The sequence below is a fragment of the Heteronotia binoei genome, chromosome 18 (genome assembly GCF_032191835.1).
Source record: "Heteronotia binoei isolate CCM8104 ecotype False Entrance Well chromosome 18, APGP_CSIRO_Hbin_v1, whole genome shotgun sequence".
Classification (NCBI taxonomy): Eukaryota; Metazoa; Chordata; class Lepidosauria; order Squamata; family Gekkonidae; genus Heteronotia; species Heteronotia binoei.
In genome coordinates this window covers 14,681,368-14,704,550 of record NC_083240.1, presented here as the reverse complement: position 1 = coordinate 14,704,550, position 23,183 = coordinate 14,681,368, and the positions used below count along the sequence as shown (strand labels likewise).

The window sequence follows — 23,183 nt, the reverse complement described above, 5'->3', positions numbered from 1 at the left end:
CCTGCTATGGCTAGAAGCCTCCAGCTAATTCTCTCTGTTGCCCACTGCCATGCCAAGTGGCAAACAAGAGAAAAAAAGAAAGAAAACTATTGCCAGCCTCAACACTGATACGTCACTTCTGGGTACAGCCAGGGCTTTCTTTGTAGCAGGAATTCCTTTGTGTACACCCCTGATGTAGCTGATCCTCCTGGAGCTTACAGTAGGCCCTGTAAGAAGAGCCCTGTAAGCTCCAGGAGGATTGGCTATGTCAGGGGTGTGTGACCTAATATGCAAAGAAGTTCCTGCTACAAAAAAAAGCCCTGGATACAACCCAGAAGTAGTAATGGGTAACTCTAGGAATCACTGGGAAAGCTATGGTTTTACCCTTTATCTTTTCCAGGTTTTATCCACTGTCATTTCTGTGTTATACCTGCAAGTGATATAATGACCTTAGCAAAAATTGCTAAAATTGGGTGCAGTCACATTAAAAAGTGGGTGTGTAGCGCTCAAATTTGAACCGCTGAATATTGATTCAATGCAGCTGATCAGACGAGCATCGAAGAATGCGACTCATCCTATTGTCGAGTGATCAAACATCCAATACTATCACGCTCTTTTCTTGGAGCATGCGTGATCAGATGGTGATTCCTGGGGGAGGGGGGGGTTCCATTGAACATGAGCCCAACTGTTTGGAGGTGGGAAATCAAACGTTGCTTCAGAGGCGGGGATGGGGGGAAAGTTTCCAGAATTAACGTTGCCGATTTAAACCAGGGAACTGCCAGGAACTACTTTCCTGGAAATTGGCAGTGACAATGATATCTGGAAATCCTCCACATTGGAAAAAAAAGAAGATTTTTTTCCTGTTCTGAATAGTGGGATAACATTTCCTCACCACCCCCCCTCCGATCCTGTGTTGATTGGAGAAGCAGACGTGTCACCTCAGATTCCCGGATGATCTGGCAATGTGCATGTCTGCTAAAAAAAAGGTGGGAGGGGCGGTAAACATTCCAAGGGGCAGTATCATGCGTGAGCTGTCCAAACAGGAAAAAAACAATCGTATGCCTCTTCTGTGAAAAGGGGCTGGACTTTCTGCACTATCAAATTAACACGGCATTGATCTGGAGCAAGCCGGGATGACCCCAGATGACACTCAATTGCCAGATGTGGATGTCTGGATGAACATTTAATCCGTCAGCGAGATGGAGCTGTGTCGCAACTAATGGTACGTCTGAACGCACCCCCCTGTGTCTCCACCCCCAAAACGTCTGCTGGTTACCAGGCTTGGCCTGGTAATGCTAGGTCTGCAATAGGGTTGCCAGGTCTGTGTTGGAAAATACCTGAAGACTTTGGAGTGGAGCTGGGAAAGGGTGGGATTTGGGAGGAGAGGGGCCTCAACAGGGTATAATGCCATAGAGTCCACCCTTCAAAGCAGCCATTTTCTCCATGGGAGCTGATCTCTATCAGTTGGAGATCAGTTGAAAAAGCAGGAGATCTCCAGGCCCCAGTTGAAGGCTGGCAACCCTAATTAAGGTTGCCAGGTCCCCTCGCTCATCTGGCAGAGGGATTTGTGGGGCAATTTTGGGGAGGTGTTGAACAGGGGATGCTCTGGTTCTTGAGCAAACTCTGTGGTTATATTCAGCTTAAACCACAGAATTTGCCCAAAAACCAAATCATCCTCTCCATGGCATCCCTAATGCAATTACATCACTTCCTATGAAGTATCTGTTTAGGGGAGGGATTTCCCCCATCAGCCAGCTGGTCCACAACAGAAAGGAGCCACTGAAACCAGAGGGACCCCTGCTAGAACCTGGGGGCTAGAAACCCTAGACCCTCAACACATTCTAGCACGAGTCTAACCAAGTTGTGATCAGAAGCAGTCTCAGTCCATCTCACAGAACTCCACAAAATGGCTCTCCGCATCAACGTTCCACAAGCCATACACTTTTAATCACAATTAATAATGCGAGTTGCCAACCTTCATGTGGGGGTTGGGGTTCTCCTATAATTATAACTGGGACCCAAGCTATGACAGTTCCCCTGGAGAAAACAGCAGCTTCAGAGGGTGCTCTCTGTGGCATTGTACACTGCTGAGGTCTTCCCCTCCCCAAACTCTGCTTTTCCCAGGCTCCGCTCCCAAATCTCTAGGAACGTCTCAATAACATATTAACTTTCATTTGATCAGAAGGGCGCATAAGAAGAATAGAAAGACCTCAGTGTTGTGCAGTTAACTCTGGTCTATACCCATAAATTTCTTAGATCTCTACACTAATTCCCCCATTCTTTTTATAATTTCTACTTTCTATTATATATTATTTTTAAAAGCACATTAAATCAAGGAAAGTAATATAGATGATTGACAATCATGCTCCACCTTCGTATTCCTCAAATGTATAAAGCAAACCCATCTTTCTGCAAAGTTGCTGCAAAATCAGTTATAGCTTCCTGCTGGAAAGATAAAACCACCCCGGACATATCGGTCTGGCATCATGGCCAAAATCACTGACAACTTATCATACCTCGCCCCCGCCCCCCGCCAATGTCTTCATCTAATTTTGTAGCAATTTGGTTCTCCATTAGGGACTATTTGCCTAAACACGCTAATATTCCTTATGCAGTTAATAATCTATGTTTGTGAAAACTTTGGAAAGTCTTTAGGTACTTCCAATGTCTGGATTAAAATGGTGAAAAGAAAAGCTGAGCAAATAGGATTTGATTACTGCTTATTATATGTTTCTAAATTAACTTTTATGTATTTTGATTATTTTACTATTGTATCTATGCTATTGTACTGTATTATATTGGCTCATCTTGTTATATTAATTTTGACAAAAAATGTAATAAATTATTTAAAACCTTGGTGGGGGGGAACCCACAGAGTTTGCCGAAAAAAACAGAACGTTGCTGTGCGACATCCCTGGCATGATGACATCACCCTAATATGCAAAGGAGTTCCTGCTACAAAAAAAACAAAGCCCTGATGGAGAGAGTATTTGCTTATTCCAGCCAACTCCTCTCCTTGATATAAAACTTTTTGGCCCAAGTGATCTAATAGGCCTCACTCATGATATATATATATTTCCCCCCACACAATTCAATTAACTCAACACCATGTTCTTGTGTTGATAAGCAATGGTGTTGATGTAACCATCTGGCTTGGATAACTCAAGTATGAAGTATACACTAAAACTGGCAGCATCCAAACTTTACTCCAGCCAAGAAAATAACCATGCCCTAAATAGTCTAATTTCAGTGCTTCTAAATAACGTATATTTTATTACGGTGCATTGTCCACATGCACAACTTGCAATAATTGAAAATAAAAATGCATGCATGTTCCCTGTTTTACAACTCTTAATATTTATAAATGTTTTTGTCCATAGTTTGAGTTCTTATTTTTTTTCCTGTTGGTTTTGATCATTCATTTGTATTGTATAATGTTGGCTGTATGATTTTTATGCAGTATTTCTGTAATCTATGCCATAATTTATTGAGGCACTAGTAAAGGTGAAAAATATGTACTTTTTCAGGGGCCAGTGCAGTGAGCAATAACAAAATGGTGTGGAAAGAATCAAAAATATATTGCATGGGGGAGAAGTGAAATTTAAAAAATGGGGATTTTTCAGGTCAAAATGGCTGGGATGAGATATTCAGAACCATCCTTGATTCAAAAATTCCCAAAAAAAGATGAGAAGAAAGCTGGGCTATATGGGGGGAAAGACAGCAACTTCATTTGACAGACTAAAACATGGTAAATTTTCAATGTGAGCAAACCTTTCTAATTAGCCAATTTTCAGAGAAGTCACTCAGGTCACCAGCAAGTGACCTCCCCACCCTCTTGAAAGCCTGAGGGCAGACATGAACCCTGTTCCCAGTCGGGTGTGGGGGGAGGGAGAGGTTTTGTTTCTTAGCCTGCACTGCCCCTGTGATTAAGGAGGGCACCATCACCTCAAATATATGAGCTCTATTATCAAGTTTGGTGCCTGAATCACATTCCAATAGCTTGAGAAACACTTGCTATAGAGTTTCTGGCCATTCCTAGTGCCACCTGCTGCCACTTCCCGGTTTTCCCCAGAAGTGATGACATAATGTCTGCAATGTTGCTATCCCTTCCCCCCACCTATTTTTACCAATGGAAGCTCATGGGGTGGGTGGGGGGGGAATCTCCCAGGGGAATGTCATTCTTTGTGCATAGACAGATAGTATTGACTAGAAAGTCTCAGTCTAAGAAGATAGAGAGGTGGGTTACAGCTCTGCTTGCCCTGAAGATCCCTGGGTAGGGATGCCAGCCTCCGGTTGGAACTCGAGGATCTCCCTGAATCACAGCTTATCTCCAGCCTACAGAGATCAGTTCCCCTGGAGAAAACGGATGCTTTGGAAGGTGGACTCTATGGCATTGTACTCAACTGAGGTCTCTATCTTCCCTGGGCTCCATCCCCAAATCTCCAGCACTTTCTCAACCTGGAGCTTCCAATCCCCATCCCTTGCTGGAACTCCTTTGCATATTAGGCCACACAACCCTGATGAAGCCAATCCTTCTGGAGCTTACAGTAGGCCCTGTACTAAGAGCCTTGTAAGCTCTTGGAGGATTGCTACATCGGGGGGGGGGGGGTGTGTGTGGCCTAATATGCAAAGGAGTTCCTGCTACAAAAAAGCCCTGCTGGCAACCATCTCTCTGGGTGACCTGGGTTGCTGTGAGGGTAAGAAAAGAGAAGCACATATAGCACCGCTGGTTCTCTAGGAAAAGGGTGGGATGAAAATTAATAGATGTTTTTGTGTTGTCGGATGGTGGATGGTGTTTTGCATTGTTGGATCAGTTTCTTTTTATCCTGCTTAAGGATAGGGTTGCCAGGTCCGACTCTGGAAATATATGCGGATTTGGGGAGGTGGAGCCAGGAGACTTTGGGGGTGGGGCCATGAACAAGGTTGTGACAAGCACGATTGAACTCCAAAGGGTGTTCTGGTCATTATATTTAAAGGGACTACATTCCTTTTAAATGTCTTCCTTCCACTGGAAATAATGGAGGATAGCGGCACCTTCTTTGAGGGCTCATAAAAGTGGACCCCCCGGCCCAGTCTTTTTGATACATGGGGGGTTGTTTGAGGAGAGGTGCCAGATGCTGTGCTGAAAATTTGGTGCATCTATCTAAAAGAAAACCCCTCAGAGTCCCATATACCCATGGATTGATTCTCCATTACAGTCTCCATAGGGTATAATGGAGTGCTCACCATATATTTCCCTCCCCCCCCCCTTCTGATAACCCTGAAGCCTCCAAACCAGGGAATCCCCTCCCTACAGCTGGGGATTGGCCACCCTATTTGCTTTCTAATATAATTCTTCCCAAACCTTTTGCTTTCATTCCAACACAGAGAGACGATCACAAGTTATCTTTTAATTTCTCTCTCTCTCCTTTTAAAAAAGCTTGCTTCTCTTCCCATTGCCCAAGTTAGCAATACTGCTTTGAAACCCCCGGGGCCATCATTCCAAAATTTGTGGTGTTTTGTCTGCTGCTGGGCCTTGTGATTTAAGGTTTGTCAGAGAATGTCAAAAAGGCCAGGAGGCCGAAGGCTTCCTGATGACGGAGGATTTTCTTTCACATGACCTTCCTGAAGTTGATTTGGAGCCCCAGACAGTGCTGCCTTCAGCTTTGACAGGGGCCGGCTGGCAACAGACTCCTGCCGCTCTCTGGGGCATTCTGGTATTCTTAAATGAAGGGGGTGGGGGGCTGCAATGTCTCTTCGTCATCCAGAATATTATTTCACAAGTAACCATCCTGAAGGTAGGGTAAGAGAGAGAGGTCCATATAAATGCCAGCCATTTCGCAGCTCATTTCCTTGCCTGGCTCTTGCAAACGATCATGCAGTCATCTCTGGCTTCGCTGCAGTTTAGAAGAATGATGTTCATTTTTGACTTGGGGGCTCTCCCAGTAAATTTAGCTGGAGAACTTGAGTGTGTCTTCATTGGTGGGAAGGGACAAGGCAGAGATTCTTGGGTGTTGGGCCTGGGGATGGTGGGGCTTTGGGAGGGGAGTAGGGTTGCCAATCCCCAGGTGGGGACAGGGGATCCCCTGGTTTGGAGGCCCTCCCCCCGCTTCAGGGTCATCAGAAAGCGGGGGGAGGGGAGGGAAATGTCTGCTGGGAACTCTGTTATTCCCTATGGAGATTTATCCCCATAGAAAATCATGGAGAATTGCTCTGCGGGTATCTGGGGCAATGGGGGGGGCTGTTTTTTGGGGTAGAGGCACCAAATTTTCAGTATAGCATCTAGTGCCTCTCCCCAAAATACCCCCCAAGTTTCAAAAAGTTTGGACCAGGGGGTTCAATTCTATGAGCCCCAAAAGAAGGTGCCCCTATCTTTCATTATTTCCTATGGAAGGAAGGCATTGAAAAGGTGTGCCGTCCCTTTAAATGTGATGGCCAGAACTCCCTTTGGAGTTCAATTATGCTTGTCACAGCCTTGATCTTGGCTCCACCCCTAATGTCTCCTGGCTCCACCCCCAAAGTCCCCAGATATTTCTTGAATTGGACTTGGCAACCCTAGAGGGGAGGGACTTCAGCTGGGTATAATGCTCTAGAGCAGGGGTGTTGAACTCATTTGTTATGAGGGCCAGAACTGACATAAATGAGGCCTTGTCAGGCTGGGCCCGATTTAATCTTTAATAGGTACACACCTATATAAACTTTTTAAAGAGATATAAACTTTTTAAAGGACACAGACAAACATGACTAAAGATTTTTTTAAAAAAAACCCTTAAATAAAACATGCTTAAAACATTAGCACTTATTGGTCTTAAAGGTGCTTTCTTTTTATTTCTCCCATGGGACCCGTGGAACTGGGCAAAGGAAGCTTTGGTTCTTTTCCTCCCTCCCTCCCCAGGAGACCAGGAGGGGGTGGAGCCTCAACCTATGGAGAAAATCGAGGTTTTGTTCATAGCTCCTGTGTGATTGAGCGAGCCTTGCAAAGCGAGCTGAGATGCAGAAGGAAGCAAGAGAAAGGGACAATGAAGTAGAAAAGAGCCAGTTGCTCGAGGGCCTGATAAGAGCCCTCTGGGGGCCTGATTTGGCCCCCAGGCCACATGTTTGACACCTCTGCTCTAGAGCCAACCCTCCAAAGCAGCCATTTTCTCCAGGAGTATGTTGTAACTCCATGAGATCTCCAGGCATCTTGAAGAAGAGAAATACTCTTCAGAGCATGGCTGCCTTTGGCAAGCCATGTGGGATCTGCACACAGTTGCACAAGTATACATTTGTGCACAGTGCTGAGTAAGGAGCAGTGGACCTGTGCCAGGGCCATTATGTAGGATTGCCAGCCTCCAGGTGGGGCATGGAGATCTCCTGCTTTTACAACTGATCTCCAGCTGGCAGAGATCAATTCCTCTGGAGAAAATGGCTGCTTTGGAGGGTGGACACTATGATATTGTACCATGCTGAGGCCCCTCCCTTCCCCAAACCCCGCCCTCCTCTGAACCACCCTTAAAGTCTCCAGGTATTTTCCAACTTAGAGCCAGCAACCCTACTGCTGGGAGAGCCAGTTTGGTGTAGTGGTTAAGTGTGCGGACTCTTATCTGGGAGAACCGGGCTTGATTCCCCACTCCTCCACTTGCACCTGCTAGCATGGCCTTGGGTCAGCCATAGCTCTGGCAGAGGTTGTCCTTGAAAGGGCAGCTGCTATGAGAGCCCTCTCCAGCCCCACCCACCTCACAGGGTGTCTGTTGTGGGGGAGGAAGGTAAAGGAGATTGTGAGCCGCTCTGAGACTCTTCAGAGTGGAGGGCAGGATATAAATCCAATATCTTCTTCTTCTTCTACTGTTATGGTAAAGGTCATCCCCCAAACAATCATATGCCTTGCTCATTTTTTATAATCTGCACTAGAAGTGTGGAAGGGAAAGTCACTTGAGAACTGCACTAGGTTTTGGTTTTTGTTATGTGCATCTTTAAAATCTTGATAAATGCTGAACCCAGACTACATGCATAGCCCATGCTGCTGCATTCACTAGTGGTACATTACACAGAAGAAATCAGCAGGTGTGCAGTCTATATAAGTGCTCCATGGTTAATCGTCCAACTAGCCCCACTTCAGAAGCCAACTTCCTGCTAGGCTGGTGGAACACCCAACTTCCTGCTAGGCTGGCGAAAGTGAAATCAGAAAAAGAGAAGACATGCGTTGGTGCTTATACAGATATGGGATGGTGCTTGTACAAAGACTGCAACAAAGAAATCTTGGAAAAGAAAGGTTTATGGTGGAGGCAGGTGTACAGCACCCCTTTGACCTTTTGGAGAACCTCCTCTCCTTGGCCTCTCTCTTAGCTTCTCTGCATACCACCTCAACAGCTGTGTTTTGTATCCATCCACCCAACAATCCATCTTTTATTTATACCCCATAAAGCCTGCCAAATTTGTTCCCTAAAGGTGGCTTACCATCTGAACATAGGCAAACAAGAAAACAACATTCAATACATTTAAACCTTTGGTCTCCAAGACCCATCAATGGCTCATAGTGTACACTGTCACTAGTCTAGGTCCCTGAACACACTTCCCTAGTCAGTGTGCCAAAAAACAAAACAGACAGTAACCTGCAAGCTGATAAAAAGAACTGGGGCTACAGCCTAGAAACCAGTTTTGGAATTTGCTCTGTTTTTTATTTCACCATATTTTATTGTTTATTGGGTGCAGCAGAGCAATGAGTGGCTTTAATGTCTACCCGTTGTCCCCACATCAGTATAAACAAAACTGCAAATACAGTGGTAGCAATAAATGACTGTGAAGATAATTAATTAGCTTCATTAAACTGTGAATCCTTCTCCCAGTCTTGATGAAACTTTGGAAACTCAGTAAGAGTGCCCAAAGAGGTGTGGAAGACATGTGGCAAGATCAAAGGTGTGTGTTTTTAACACACACACACAAGGCTAACTTTATAAATACAGGAGTGCTTATCCATTTGTTTGCATTCACTCTGAGGCAAAAGCCATACCAACTGGCCATTAATCACTTGTGTCATTATAATATTAACAATATTGAAAACTCAAGTGGTTATAAAGAAATCAAACCACAAATGTCAGCTGCTTGATTTAGCAGGGCTTCTTGGACATAACATCAAGGAAGAAAATGCTTTATTCACAAGTGTTCATCTCCTTAATTCAGCCTGATGTATAGTTGCATACACTGAGAGGTTATTGATTATTAATTAGTAGGTATCAGTATGTGTCATTCCATGAGGCCAGGCTAAGTTCACAGACAATGAGTAGCAGAGGTGACTAAAGATGCTCTCTAATTAGGAGCCATGGAACCATTCAACCTAATTCTTTAGACCGTTAATAATATAGAGTAGATACACTTTTTCTGTCTGATTCATACACTTACTTCAAGAAAACTCAAAGAAAAGCATTAGTATGATTCTCAGAATTGGAGCAAGTTCAAACTGAAGCACTCCTTCCAAAAAAGAGCTCTAGGGCTGGCATCAATGGGCGGAATCACTGGGCAACAGCTGAGACCCCTGCCCACTAATAGGGGCCCCTTGGCAATCTTTGAAGGCCCTTTGTCCTTCAGCTTCTCCCATATTCTGTGAATACCTGCCTAACTGCATTTTTTCAGTGAGTTGGGAGCGCAAGGAGTAGGGAGAAGAAGCAACCACCGCCAATGACCAGTCTATCTGGACATTTTTAAAAAACGGACTTACAAAACAGCTACCACCACCTAAGATCCAATACAAATGCTAACGAAAGCACAGCAGAAAATGGGCTTGGGATAAAGTTGCCAGGTCACCCCCACCCACCAGCAAGGGTAGGGTTGCCAGCTCCAGATTGGGAGACTCCTAGAGATTTGGAAATGGACCCTGGGAAGGAAGGGGCCTCAGCAGGATACAGTACTGGGGATTGGCACAAACCAGGAAAATGTGGTTTGAGGTTCATGGCCAAACCATGAACCGAACCAAATGAGGAGGTTTCCGGTTCATGGCCCCACAAACCCTGTTGAAAGGGACCACAGTCCCTTTAAATGGGGTTTGCAGAAAGCCAAACTAATAGCTGAGTGATAGGGAGCATCTTCCTCCCCACTGCTCGGCTGTTTCAGGTTGTTTTCTACAGTTCCTTTAAACTTTAAAGAGACTGCACAAGACATCCCGAAACAGCTGAACGGAGGCAAGTGCCTCCTCACTGCTCAGCTGTTTTTGTAGCTTTCATAGGGAACAGAAAGCAGGAGTTTAAAGGGATTTATAGTCCCTTTAAACCCCTGCTTTCTGCTCCTTTCGTGAATCACCGCAAACGACTTTAAAAGTGTGTGAAAATTCATGACAGTAGACCTATCATGAACTTTTGCTCATGAACCATAAACAAGGTAAAATTCATGATGAATTTTGCTTCATGGTTCGGGTTATGCCCATCCCTGTGCAATAAGTCAAAAAATCTAAAACTGTGTACAAACAACACTACAACACTGCAATCAAATTATGCAAATACATAATAAGAAAACTCCACAATGTGCAACAAAGTCCTTACAATAAAATAACCTAATAGTAATGCAGTCCAATCAAAGAAGTCTTTCTATCCGAATGAGTGGATGTCTTAATGAAGCAGGTACGTTGTACAGAAGCCTCCAAATCCAAATATGACATCATTACGCAAATTCTGGATGTAAAGCACATTTCAGAGTGTAGCCCTTCCTCAGGTAAGTCACCCAAGGGCAATTCTCTCAATCACCCAAGGGCAATTCTCTCAATCAGTTCTTACACAACAACAACAACAACAACAAATTTTATTTGTATCCCGCCCTCCCCACCGGAGCAGGCTCAGACTCATATAATGCTTATGAGGCTCAGACTCATATAATGCTTATAACTCATACATTTCGATATAAATTTCCTTTCCTCTAGGGATCCTGATTAACAACCTTTCTTAGCCATACAGCTTCATATAATTCAAAGTATGGGTAATGTCCCTCTTGTTCAATATCAGTGTATAATCTCCAAAGCATACATTTTCTTCAGGGGCACTGATCTCTGGAGATGAGCAGTAATTCCAGGAGATCTCCAGGTTCCACTTGGAGGCTGGCATCCTTAGCTTGGGAAGGAGTTCTCCAGTAAGGCCTGTGTCCAGGCAAGATGGAAGAACACTTGGCTGCTTCGTCTGCTCAGTTTGCCAACCTGCAGATGAAGCCTGAAGACCTCCTGGAATTACACCTGATCTCCAGATACCTGGAAGAGCCCCGTGGTGCAGAGTGTTACAGCTGCAGTACTGCAGACCTAAGCTCTGCTCACGACCTGAGTTTGATCCCCAGCGGTAGCTGGGTTTTCAGGTAGCTGGCTCGAGGTTGACTCAGCCTTCCATCCTTTCGAGGTTGGTAAAATGAGTACCCAGCTTGCTGGGGGGAAAGTGTAGATGACCTGGGAAGGCAATGGCAAACCACCCCGTAAAAAGTCTGCCATGAAAACATTGTGAAAGCAACGTCACCCCAGAGTCAGAAACGACTGGTGCTTGCACAGGGGACCTTTCCTTTCCTTTTCCAGATAGCTGAGATCTGTTCCCTGGGAGGAATTAAGAAATGGCTGCTTTGGAGGGTGGACTCTGTGGCATTGCACCTCACTGAGGTCCCTCCCCAGTTCTCCAGGAAGTTCCCATCCTGGAATAGGTAGGTAGCCCTAACTGAGCACATTGTCCCATGAAACTTATATTGGGTTAAATGTTAAAAAAAACACACACACACAACACTTGTCATTTCCCTTGGAAGCACAGAAACTTTACACAGTATCCTCAATCCTCCATGTTTCCCTGTTAAGGGGAAAATGCTGTTCAAATGAATTACAAAGATGATCTGACTCCAATGGTAACAAGAGAAAGAAATTTTTGTTACAAAAATAGAAGCACATCATACATGACATATTCATGCAGGTACATTTAACTTATTGCAAACAGATTAACTTCAAAAAGGTTGACTCGCTACAGCTCCAAGCCCAGGTAAGAAAGAAGAGAAGAGAGGTCCCAACAGAAGGCAAGAGGGGGCCAAAGAAACAAAATGTCTAACCAATGAGAGGAGGGTGGGGCCAACTGCTAAGTGTACCCCAGAGAAAGAATTCTCTTAACCCTTTTCCTTCCAGATCCTCTTGCATCCAGAGTCACAATATCCAACAACTTTTGCTTTTGCAACTCCTCCAGCGGCTGCTTTGGGCCAGGGCCTCGGTGTTAACATGCTTCATTTCAGCAAAATCAAGGATGCAAACTTCTCAGAGGTACTTAGTTTCCATGGCAACCTAAGCTGACCTCAACATTATTGTTCTCAAGAGGGAACTGACTTTACTATATGTTCATTCACTGAATTAATGGACTCCTGATTCTTTTATTAGCAGAGGCCTAACAATGAAAAGAGAGAGAGAGAGCGAAATGAAGGGGGGGCACAGAGAGACTCTCTCAGACAACTGTCCAGTCTTTTGTGGAACGGCTTATTGGAATGAAGTGAGGCTATTCAAGAAAAGATTATAAAAATCAACTCAAAGCTGCCTCTGTTTGTGGCAGCTAAACATACTTTTATTTCATAAAGGCAGATCCCATAAAACAAGCAAATTGAAGTGCTTAAGAAAAGAGAAACTTTGCGGCAGAGACCAATGTGGAAACTGGATTTTAGATATAAGGGCTAGATACCGTTATTCACGTGGATGTGATTTTTATCCAGGATTGTTGAGGTCGGTCTTTATGGAAGTGACTTTAAACTATGAGCAGATCCTTGTTGCTTGGGTTCTTCTTCTTTTTTAAACAAAAGGCAAGGAATTTAAGAGGCTGGGGGAAATAATGAAAGTTATATAAATAGGAGGCCAAGATTCAGCAAACCTGCCTACACTTCTTACACAAGGGGGCTTCTGTGCACACAGCTGGCAAACCCCCCCCCCCCCCACACACACACACAAAACCCTCAGCTATTTTGGTACCATGTAGATTGATCGATTTAAAAGTTGTTTACAATCCTTTTTTTAAAAAAAAAGAAAAGGTAAAATAATAAAAACAGAAGAGGGTGGTGTCCTCAGCTAACAGAGATCCTGGCACGACAAGGGGTTGCTAATCAGTTTGCTCCCATCTCCAATGATCCCCATCTATAACAGTAAGAAACCGAAGGGAAGTTGAAGAAGAAGAAGATGATGATGATATTGGATTCATATCCTGCCCTCCATTCTGAATTTCAGAGTCGCAGAGCGGCTCACAATCTCCTTTATCTTCCTCCCCCACAACTGACATCCTGTGAGGTGGGTGGGGCTAAGAGGGCTCTCACAGTAGCTGCCCTTTCAAGGACAACCTCTGCCAGAGCTATGGCTGCCCCAAGGCCCTTCCAGCAGCTGCAAGTGGAGAAGTGGGGCATCAAACCTTCTTTCTGGGTGGGTTTTTTTTTCCATGCAGGCTTCTTTCCATGTGGGCATTTTTCTGTGTGGGGTTATTTTCATGTGGGCTTTTTCCTGTGAAGGGAGGGATTTAAGCTCACACACCGTTGCCCCACCCAGAAATGGTCTTTTAGGTAGGATTGCCACGTCAAAGTTGGGGGGGGGGGAATTCCTGGAGATTTGATATGGTTGCCAACCTCCACATGATTTTTGTAATGGTTTGGTTCTTTGTATTATGTTTATCACAGACTTCCATATCTGTAATCTTCGGCATCTAAAGTTGTAAGAACTGAAGAGGATGTATGAAACAGGATTTTTTTTACCGGTCCCCTTAGTCTTTCAACAATCCTGTGGCACAGAGTGGTAAAGCTGCAGTACTGCAGCCGGAACCCTCTGCTCACGACCTGAGTTCGATCCCAGCGAAAGCTGGTTCAGGTAGCCAGCTCCAGGTTGACTCAGCCTTCCATCCTTCTGAGGTCAGTAAAATGAGAATCCAGCTTGCTGGAAGGAAAGTATAGATGACTGGGGAAGGCAATGGCAAACCACCCCGTAAAAAGTCTGCCGTGAAAACATTGTGAAAGCAATGTCACCCCAGAGTCGAAAATGACTGGTGCTTGCACAGGGGACTACCTTAGTCTTTCAAGCTCAGTTCATCTCATCGTCCTGTGAAATCCTTTTCACTTTATATATGAACTGGTGTAGCCCTTGAGAGTTCAATGAAAAAAGCCCATAGGCAAAACACCACAGTCATAAATGCTCACAGGAAAAAGCCCACATGGAAATAAGCCCACACGGGGAAAAGTCCACACAGAAAGCCCACATAGAAAAATACCATGTAAAGCATAACAGATATTTATAATCGTGGATAACCATTCATCTCCATTTATGAGAATGAATAGGTATTGCTTATATTTTATGGTTTTTTAGGATTAAAATATATTCACATACAACAATTTGCATTGTGATTTTATAAGTGTAATTACATAATAATTTTGCTATGTTATTAGTATATTTGATGGACTGCAGAGGAACCTGGCTTGTCACAGGCTAACACTGCAGAGGGTGGGCTCTATGGAATCCCACCCCTATTGAGCTCACTCCCTTCCCCAAATCCCACCCTCCTCAAGTTCGAGTATCCATATCTTCTCCAGATGTTTCCCAACCAGGAACCGGCGACTCTAACCCTGAATAGGGTTGCCAGGTTCAATTGTTCTGCCAGCAGGGGGTGGATGGGAGCATTCTAGGAGTGGGCCAATGTCATGCATGGTGACATCACATGGATGAGACATCACCACGATGGGGACATCTTGTGGTGACGCTGTAGCATTGTGGCCAGAAACTCTATGGTTACCATAGAGTTTCACCCAAACACCAGAGCATCCCCACCCACCACTGGAATTTCCCCAGTCCCCCTGCTGGACGGGCTAGGGAACCTGGCAACCCTATATATGAATTTGCCCATTTACGAAGGTCATCTTAAGAGGCCTAGCTTTATACCTCCCACTTGTGGGATAGTGGATGTCCACTAGAGAAAGGGCTTTCTTTAGCTCCTCGATTGTGTTCAATCCTGCAGTGTTTACATTCCCTCCAGAATTTCAGAGATGGAAAGAGAAACATGTTTGTAAAGTTCTTAGTTGTAAGAAGCCATGACCACTCCCTGAACCTGACCACATCTATGTACACCATTCTACACTGATGGAATTTGTTCCCCGATTGTTCCTGTTTGCAGCCTGCTATATCATTCTGCAAGATCTTTAGCAATTCTCATGAGCAGACCTTGAATTCAGCAGCAGCTCCTGAACCTTTCTGATGCCCCCCCTCTCCTCCTCCCCACTTACCTTGTCCATGGAATAGTAGGTACAGCTGCATAACAATCCCTGGATTAGGAGAACAGCCAGCCACCAGGAGCTTTGCCACAGCACCAGCAGCCCTCATTAACCCCTAGAGAAGCCTGCGCCACCCTTTCTCCACTGATGTGATTTTGGGCAGCGGATGGCTTGCTGACTTTTTGACTGGGAGGGGGGGCAGTGGCCAAGGAGAGCCCCAGGTGAGTGAGGCCTGCTTGGGCTAGCTGCATCTCTAGTCAGCCCATGAAGGCCTCACTCACCCGGGGCTTTCCTTTCTTGCGTTGGGTTGTTTTTGGCTGGTTATGGCGGAGGCATATGCTAATGCGTTATGCTAATGAGCTCCACCACCTATTTTTCTACAAAACAACCCCTGCTCATGAGTATGATTTCAACAAGGCATTACTAAAAGGCAGAAGTACGGACAGGAATTTGCTAAGAACCGATGGAAGAGAAGAGGGAAAGGTGGAGTATATGCTTTTATACATATTGGGTTTTATTTTCCATAAACACAGTTTCCAATTCCGTGGACCAACAGCAGAGTTTCTGTGAACTTGGAAGAGCTCAAGTTAAAACCTTCAGACCAATTTTGTGTGTGTGTGAGAGTGTTGTGTGTATTTAGAACTGTTATTATAAACCCTGCAAAGGCCGGGGGCATCATGACCCGGGCAGTAATTGCTCCACAAAAGACAGTTAACAGTTCTCTTGCTCCCCTCTAACTACCTTCCTGACTGCTTATTGAAGTCTGATTTCCCACTCCTCTAGGTCATCATTCATCAGCCAGGCTGATCCCACTGGGGGAGACCCAACGGACCTTTCCCTCTCCCTTGTAACCGGGGGCCATTTTTGATGGCCCTGTCCTCTCGAAGAAACGTCTCCGCTCCCTCCCAATGGGGTGAGCTATGTTTATAATATCCAAATAATGATTTCACAAATTATCATAATTATCAATCAATCATCTTCTTTGAACAATGCCTGCCCCCAGTATCAGATGGCTCCAGTGACCTGTGGAGAGTTTGTGTGTGTGTGTGTGTGTGTGCTTGCAACATAAACAGGGAGAGATTTATTAGTGTGGTAGTGGTGCTGCTGGGGGTGGTGGTTACTTTTTTTCTTTTTCAGCTACAAAACTTGGTGAACCTTGAAAAAAAAAAACCAAGGGTAAGATATAGTCAAAGAGCATTAATTTTTTTGGAGGGGGTTATTTTCTGGAAAGTGTAACAAGTAACATGGCTGGCAGCTAAGCAGAAGAGAACACAGCATCCAAAAATGTGTATGCTTTCTCAGATTGCAGCCACACATTGCTGGATATTGAGTTATGATTATGCTATTGCTAGGGTTGCCAAACTCCAGGTACTACCTGGAGATCTACTCCAGATGACCAGGATCAGTTCCCCTGGAGAAAATGGCTGCTTTGAAGGATGGAATCTAAAGAAGAAGAAAAAGAGGAAGAGGAGGAGGAGTTGGTTTTATACCCCACTTTTCACTACCCAAAGGAGTCTTAGAGTGGCTTAGGGAGCCAGTTTGGTGTAGTGGTTAAGTGTGCAGACTCTTATTTGGGGAAACCAGGTTTGATTCCCAGCTCCTCTACATGCACCTGCTGGAGTGACCTTGGGTCAGTCATAACTCTCTTAGAGCTGTTCTGCTCAAGAGCAGTCCCCACAGAGTGTCTGTTGTGGGGAGGAGAAGGGAAAGGAGATTGTAAGCCACTCTGAGACTCCTTCGAGTAGTGAACAGTGGTGTATAAATCCAATCTCCTCCTTCTCCTCCTCCTCTTCTTCTTCTGCCTTGTTTCCTTCCATTCCTCTTCTCACAACAGACACCCTGTGAAGTAGGTGAGGCTCAGAGAGCGATGAGAGACTGAGACAACTGTGACTGAGGTCCCTCCCCTACCTAAACCCCACCTTTCCCAGGCTCCTCCCCCCCAATCTCCAGCTATTTCTCAACCTAGAGCTAGCAACCCTAAATAACTAACTTGTAACTTGGGATGCCAGCTTCTGTGCGGGGGGGGGGGGGGGGCTCGTGTTCTCCAGCATCAAAACTGATCTCCACATGACAGAGATCAGCTCCCCTGGAGAAAATGGTGTCTTTGGAAGACAGAGTCTATGGTATACCATAGAGTCTATGAGGAACGGAAATTCCTCCCCAAGTCCTGCTTCCAAATCTGCAGTTTTCCAAGCCAGAGCTGGCAACCCTAGTTGCAAATGGATCTTCCTGGGTGGATGAGACAATCCACCTTCAAACGATATCAAGCAACATTACCATGATATCCATTGATGTGTGGATGCTGTCTGGTTAGACAATAAAACCATGCCCCATTTCTTGGGAAAATCTCCAGCATGCCCATAATATGGGGAAAGAGCTATTTCAAGAAGGGATGACTTGCTTTTAATGTGATTTTTTCTTCACATTCTGAATTTTATTCACTACAATCTGAAAAAAATACTTTTACTTTTCTAACTCCAAATCGACCAGAGGGTGAAACAACAGGGATGAGAAATTCAAAATCATCCCCTGCACACCCATACACAAAAGAAAAGGTTTATCATCTTTCTGATCGAGTCTCCTCCACTGTTCGTGACAACGGTATCTTTTTTGCTCCCCCAGCAGACTTCATTCTTGTTAATGGATAAATTCAGACTTGCCCGAAAGTCACAGAATAAATTTAAAGCCTTTTGCCAAACGTCTATCCTATTGGATTTTGATAAGACGGCTATTGAGCTTTAATAATGTCGCCTATCCATTTCAGCTGGCCCTTAACATGTCTCTTTATTTGTCCCCAAAGCCTCTTCAAGCTATGCCTTTTTATTACAAGTCTCTCCGCTAGCTCTCTGGGGAGACGGGGTCAACAAAGAGTGATAGATAGATAACTCTATAGATTATCTCCCACAGCTGTTTTCTCTCCAGTAGCCCCTTCGGCAATTCCCTCTAAGTAAACAGAGACTCAAGGGGGGGGGGGTAGTGGACTAGAGAAAGAAACCCCCACCAAGGTCTCTCATCACCCTGCCTAGGACAAAAAGGAATTATAAAACACAAGGCATCCTAGACAAGACCTGGCCACATCCTTCTTTCCCTTTCTACATCTAGCCAAAGTGACTTTCAGAGGAAAAAAATTAAATACATGCAGCGTTGACCCTCTAACCATGGAAGACTCATGCCTGGGAAAATGCTAGCCAAGAAGAGTATTTGGTTCCTCCATCTCTCTTCCTGAGTTTAGAACTGAAACAGAGATGATCGTTAATTAAAGGCAAATACACTGTGCTTTACATCTGTTTTGGCATCACAGTGGCACATACAGAAGGATACCATGAACTGCTTGATCTTTAAGCAATGTGCTGCCTTCCTCTGTGCTACAATTTCCAAGTGGTGCTGCGAAAACATGCACACACAGGGAGCGAAATGGCATGCCAGTTCAAAAAGCAATCCCCATATTCACTGATATCGCTCACAGCTGTAATTCAAGTTCAGGGAGCAAACCTCTCACTAGGAATCTTAGCAGAGGTGTATCGACGCAGATGTGGAATACAATGGAAATATGTGTCTGAAACACTAATCCACAAAAGCAGACACTTTCCCCACCCCAATTCAAACCCAAGCCAGGGGTACCTATTATGATCTGCAACTGGTGCACAGTGCATCATGCTCACCATTCAATGGCATGGACAACTTGCTAAATAAGATAATGCACATATGAAACACTATTGCATATCACTGCCAGGATTTAGAGAAGTACGAAGTCACATTAGCCCTTGGAAGCTTTTGATTTATTTCTACCAAACATCATTCCTACCAACCCCGAAACACAAACTACTCTTGAAAGTGAGGAGACTTGCAAGAGGGAACAGTCCAAATTCACACTCTACTGTGAAAACTTGTTGGCTTTCCTCACTAGTCATCCATTCTCAGTTTAATCTACCTCACAAGGTTGCTGTGCGGATAAAATGCAAGAAGAAGAGAACGCTGCATGCCGGTTTGATTCTTCACAGGGGAGGAACATGGGATATAAATGAAACAGAAATCAACTCCAGGATTTAGACATCCTGGACATTAAGAGCAGCAACCATGATGGACCAGAGCCCTGGTTCCATGCCCAACCCAGTCGAGAAGACCAGTCCCTTCAGTTGAGCAGCAAGCTCCTTCACAAATCATCACGTTTAGACTTGAACTCTTTACTGGACTGCTCCAACCTTTGCTGTCCCAGCTTTAAACTCTGACTGCCCACTGGTAAATTTATCACCTCATAAACTCCTGGTAGTGCTTCTTTACAATCTGTTTAGGCTAGTGCTTGTGTCAAATATTATAATTGCCCTAGTTTGTATTTGGTGCAGACAAAGAGAATTCTCTCGCTCTGTGTGTTTTTTTTTCCGGTAGGAGAGAATAGCAGCACCCAACTGTGAGATGCTTCCCGCAGACATTAGAAACCCTCCTCATTTTTGCCACAGTAAAGCATGAATATCCTTTACATGGTTGTGCTTGTTTTCAAGGAGTCCTTCTTCACTCTCTGCCAATGGGATGGGACTCCCTTGAAATAATGTATTATAAAATGCAAAAAAAAGGGGGGGGAACCCTACTATCAAGAGGGTGCTGAGGCACACATAACCTGGACGTACTTCCATCTTTGTGGTAAACAAGGTTATGATAATAAGAACTAGCATTTTGTCACCACATCAATCGGGATATAATAGGAACCCAACGTAGTCCAGACAAATGGCTGATGACTTATGGAGATGAACAGGGTAAAAAGTTCAGCAGCCCTGGAAGGTCATGGGATGGTCAACAGAGGGCATATCATGTGGGAACAACCCTTCCCTCCACAAGATTGGCTTCCAAATGCAGTTATTTGTCTCCTCCTGGGGCGATCAGAATAGACTGCAGTGGGTATAGATATGTCTATGTATCTCTTCCCCAACTGCCTCTGGAGCCGGCCATGTCTAGAATTTCACAGTGTTTGGCAGAACTCCATTGGGGTGTTTTGTTTTAACTTCCAGAGCTCAGGAGAGTGTCATTGCAATGCCTTTTTTTTTTTTTTTAAGACGGCGTAGTAGCTTTCCAGCTTCAACTGCAAACTTTTCAAGTCTCACAGCCTATGTCCTCCAAGACCATGCATTTCCATAAGAAAACAAAACCCAAGATGAAATTGAGCCAAACTTGTACCAAGCAAATACACATTGTAATTGTCTGCATGGACGCAGTAATAAAACATGGCAGTTAAAAGGGTTAGCTAGTTTCAGTAATAAAAAATACCCACAGAGAGATTTTCATAGCTGAAATGTGTAGAGTGGATTCAGTGGGAGAACCGCAACACAATTCATAAATCGGCTACTGGAAAAGGTAACAGTTCGAAGGAAAATTTCGTAAACTCCTACAAGTATTGGCCAATGGCCCAAGGTGGAGGCTTGGTGGATTCTGACAGATCTTGAGCAAAGCTTGACGTATTTTTCCTGCTGCATAGGTGGATCGTTGTAAGAATCCTGAGTTAACTGGCTTTTCAACACTCAGTACTTCTTTACCCCACAAAGGTTTACTAGTCAAACTGAAATAATCAGTAAACCTCTGTGCGGTAAAGAAGTACTGAGTGTTGAAAAGCCAGTTAACTCAGGATTCTTACAACGATCCACCTATGCAGCAGGAAAATACGTCAAGCTTTGCTCAAGATCTGTCAGAATCCACCAAGCTCCACCCATGTCTCAGCAGAATCCATCAAGATAAGATGGTTTTGAGTTAGCAGAATCCTCCAGGTTCCATCTGTGTCTCAGTAGTCTGTACCAAGCCAAACCATGGATTCAGCTAAACCCACCAAGTTTCATTCATGTTTAGCTCCTGATTTACCCCACTCTGCCATAGGTCTAACCCCTGCCTTGGTACTATCCCCTGGTTTTGCCCAAGTAGACATTATTTGTAAACCAAACCACTAGCCCTTGAGTAAATATAAGCTCTTCTCTTTATCCCACTGGCACTCCATTTTGAAAAAAATGCACCGTGCAGTCTTTCATTGAAACATAGACCATTTTCATACCAAGCAACTGGGCCAATGTGACTACTACATATCCCAGTTAGGACATGAGCCATGAATGAGATTCTGAGCTTCTCTCATGGTCTAGGTGTCCTTTGTCCTGGCTCATTGCAATGGAACTGCCCCCAACAAACTCTCCAACGGGAACTACTCAGATGGTTCCTGGTGTTTGGGGAAAAAGAGGGGAAGATTTCCAAGTGGCAGTATAGGGGATGAGCCATGGCCTTTGAATCCCCAGTATGAATGCCTAACAATATGGTTAGTCATTATCATATTCCCTCTAAGCTGCAGAGTCTTAGCAAATTTTTGTGAGCAAAAATTCTGTTTTGTGAGCCACTGGCAGGCCTCAGTTTCCGTGGGAGCTCACAGGAGCACAGCTCCTGAACCTTTCTGAGAGTTCCACCTCCTTGTCCACTGAATAGTATGTGCAGCTGCATAACAATCCCTGGAGGAACTCCACCACCTATTTTTCTACAAAATGACCCCTGGCTACTGATATTAAAGTTGTGAGCTACTGGCATGAAAGTTGTGAGCTATTGCATAAATTATTGTGCTCTGGGGTCATCCTTCCTGAGCTCAGACAAAAATGTGTGAGCTGGAGGCTAAAAATGTGTAAGCTAGCTCACGCTCACTCAGCTTAGAGGGAACACTGGTCATTATTGCATGGTGGATTGGATGACTCCATTCTGGTATGTGGGGTTTGTTCCTCCTCCAAATACCAACCAAATCTCCATCCTGCACAAAGGTCACCAAGTTTTATTTTAGAGATCCACTTTCAGAACCAAGCATCCTAATGCTGAGAACATTTACTTAGAAATAAGTTCCCACTGAGTTCAATGGGGCTTACTTCCAAGTAAGAATATATAGGGTTCCAGCATTATCCTCTTTTGTCCAGAACGGAAAGGGCTGCCCTCTCAGTTCTGAGACCCAATTCAATCACCTCCACAAATGATCACGGGAACAGAAACTTCTTTTTACTGCAAGAGAAGAAAATACACTTTCTGACAATGTCTAATGCTCCAACTTGATCCAAAATCCCCATCATCTGAGAGAATCTCTTCTCAGTCTGCCAAGTCTCTAAACCATACAGAACACATGCCAACCCAAACATCACACACACGAAAAAGGGATAATCCTGGTCAGATATACAACAAGATCAACGTCTTGAGGTCAGTATTCAACAGACACCATTCGCTTGCCAATCTAAAGAGCAAGCTTCCATGGCCAACCAGTTGTGAAAGACAGCTTCAGTAAGACTCTCTCTCTCTCTCTCTCTCTCTCTCTCTCTTTTTGGCCTACCTTTTTAATGCAGCCATCTTGCAAAGCTGTCTCTGGATCTGTAAGCATTTGCTAGAAACAAGAAAGAGAGAAAAGTAAGTCAATGTGTAGCTCTGGGGGTAAGGAGATACTGTAAATAATCAGGGTTGATGCCCAGGATTGTAACAATGGGCATCTATCAAAGCCCATAACCCAGCAGAGAGTCCACTTATGAGTTCCAAGCCATCTGTTCCCACCAGGCAGTGTCACATGGGCCTCTGGGACAATCTCCCATGTTCAGTGGGAGAACCACTTGCAGGTACTTGTTAAAGGTCTTTTGCATTCCCTTTAGCCCAGCTGGCAATGGTGAGGATTAAAGGAGTGTAAAAGAGTCATGCACCACTTCCTCCTATGGAAGGGAGGTGTGGGGTGGGCATGTGAACATAAAAAACATATGCCACTGCCTTTTACCAAATCAGACCATTGGTCCATCAAAGTCGGTATTGTCAACTCAGCCTGGCAGCGGCTCTTCAGAGTCTCAGAACCTTTCACATCACCCATGACCTGGTTCTTTTAAGCCAGGGAGATTGCACCTGGGACCTTTTGCATACCAAGCAAGTGCTCTGCTACTGATCCATGGCCCCTCCCCATACAAGACTGCACAAGACAGGTGACATTGGACGGGCATGGTATCAGGAAATATCTTGTTAAAGCCCTCCCCTCCAAACCCCGATAAATG

At 44.6% G+C, this 23,183-nt stretch overlaps 1 protein-coding gene across 2 annotated transcripts in view; it reads right to left on the bottom strand.

Moving 5' to 3' along the window:
- Positions 1-23,183, bottom strand: part of PRDM16 (PR/SET domain 16) — a 608,720-nt gene that overhangs the window by 228,984 nt on the left and 356,553 nt on the right. For both annotated transcript variants that reach the window (XM_060259378.1, XM_060259379.1), the window contains exon 3: positions 22,487-22,537. In XM_060259378.1, coding sequence (XP_060115361.1) covers positions 22,487-22,537 — 51 coding nt within the window. The remainder of the gene's footprint in view (positions 1-22,486; positions 22,538-23,183) is intronic.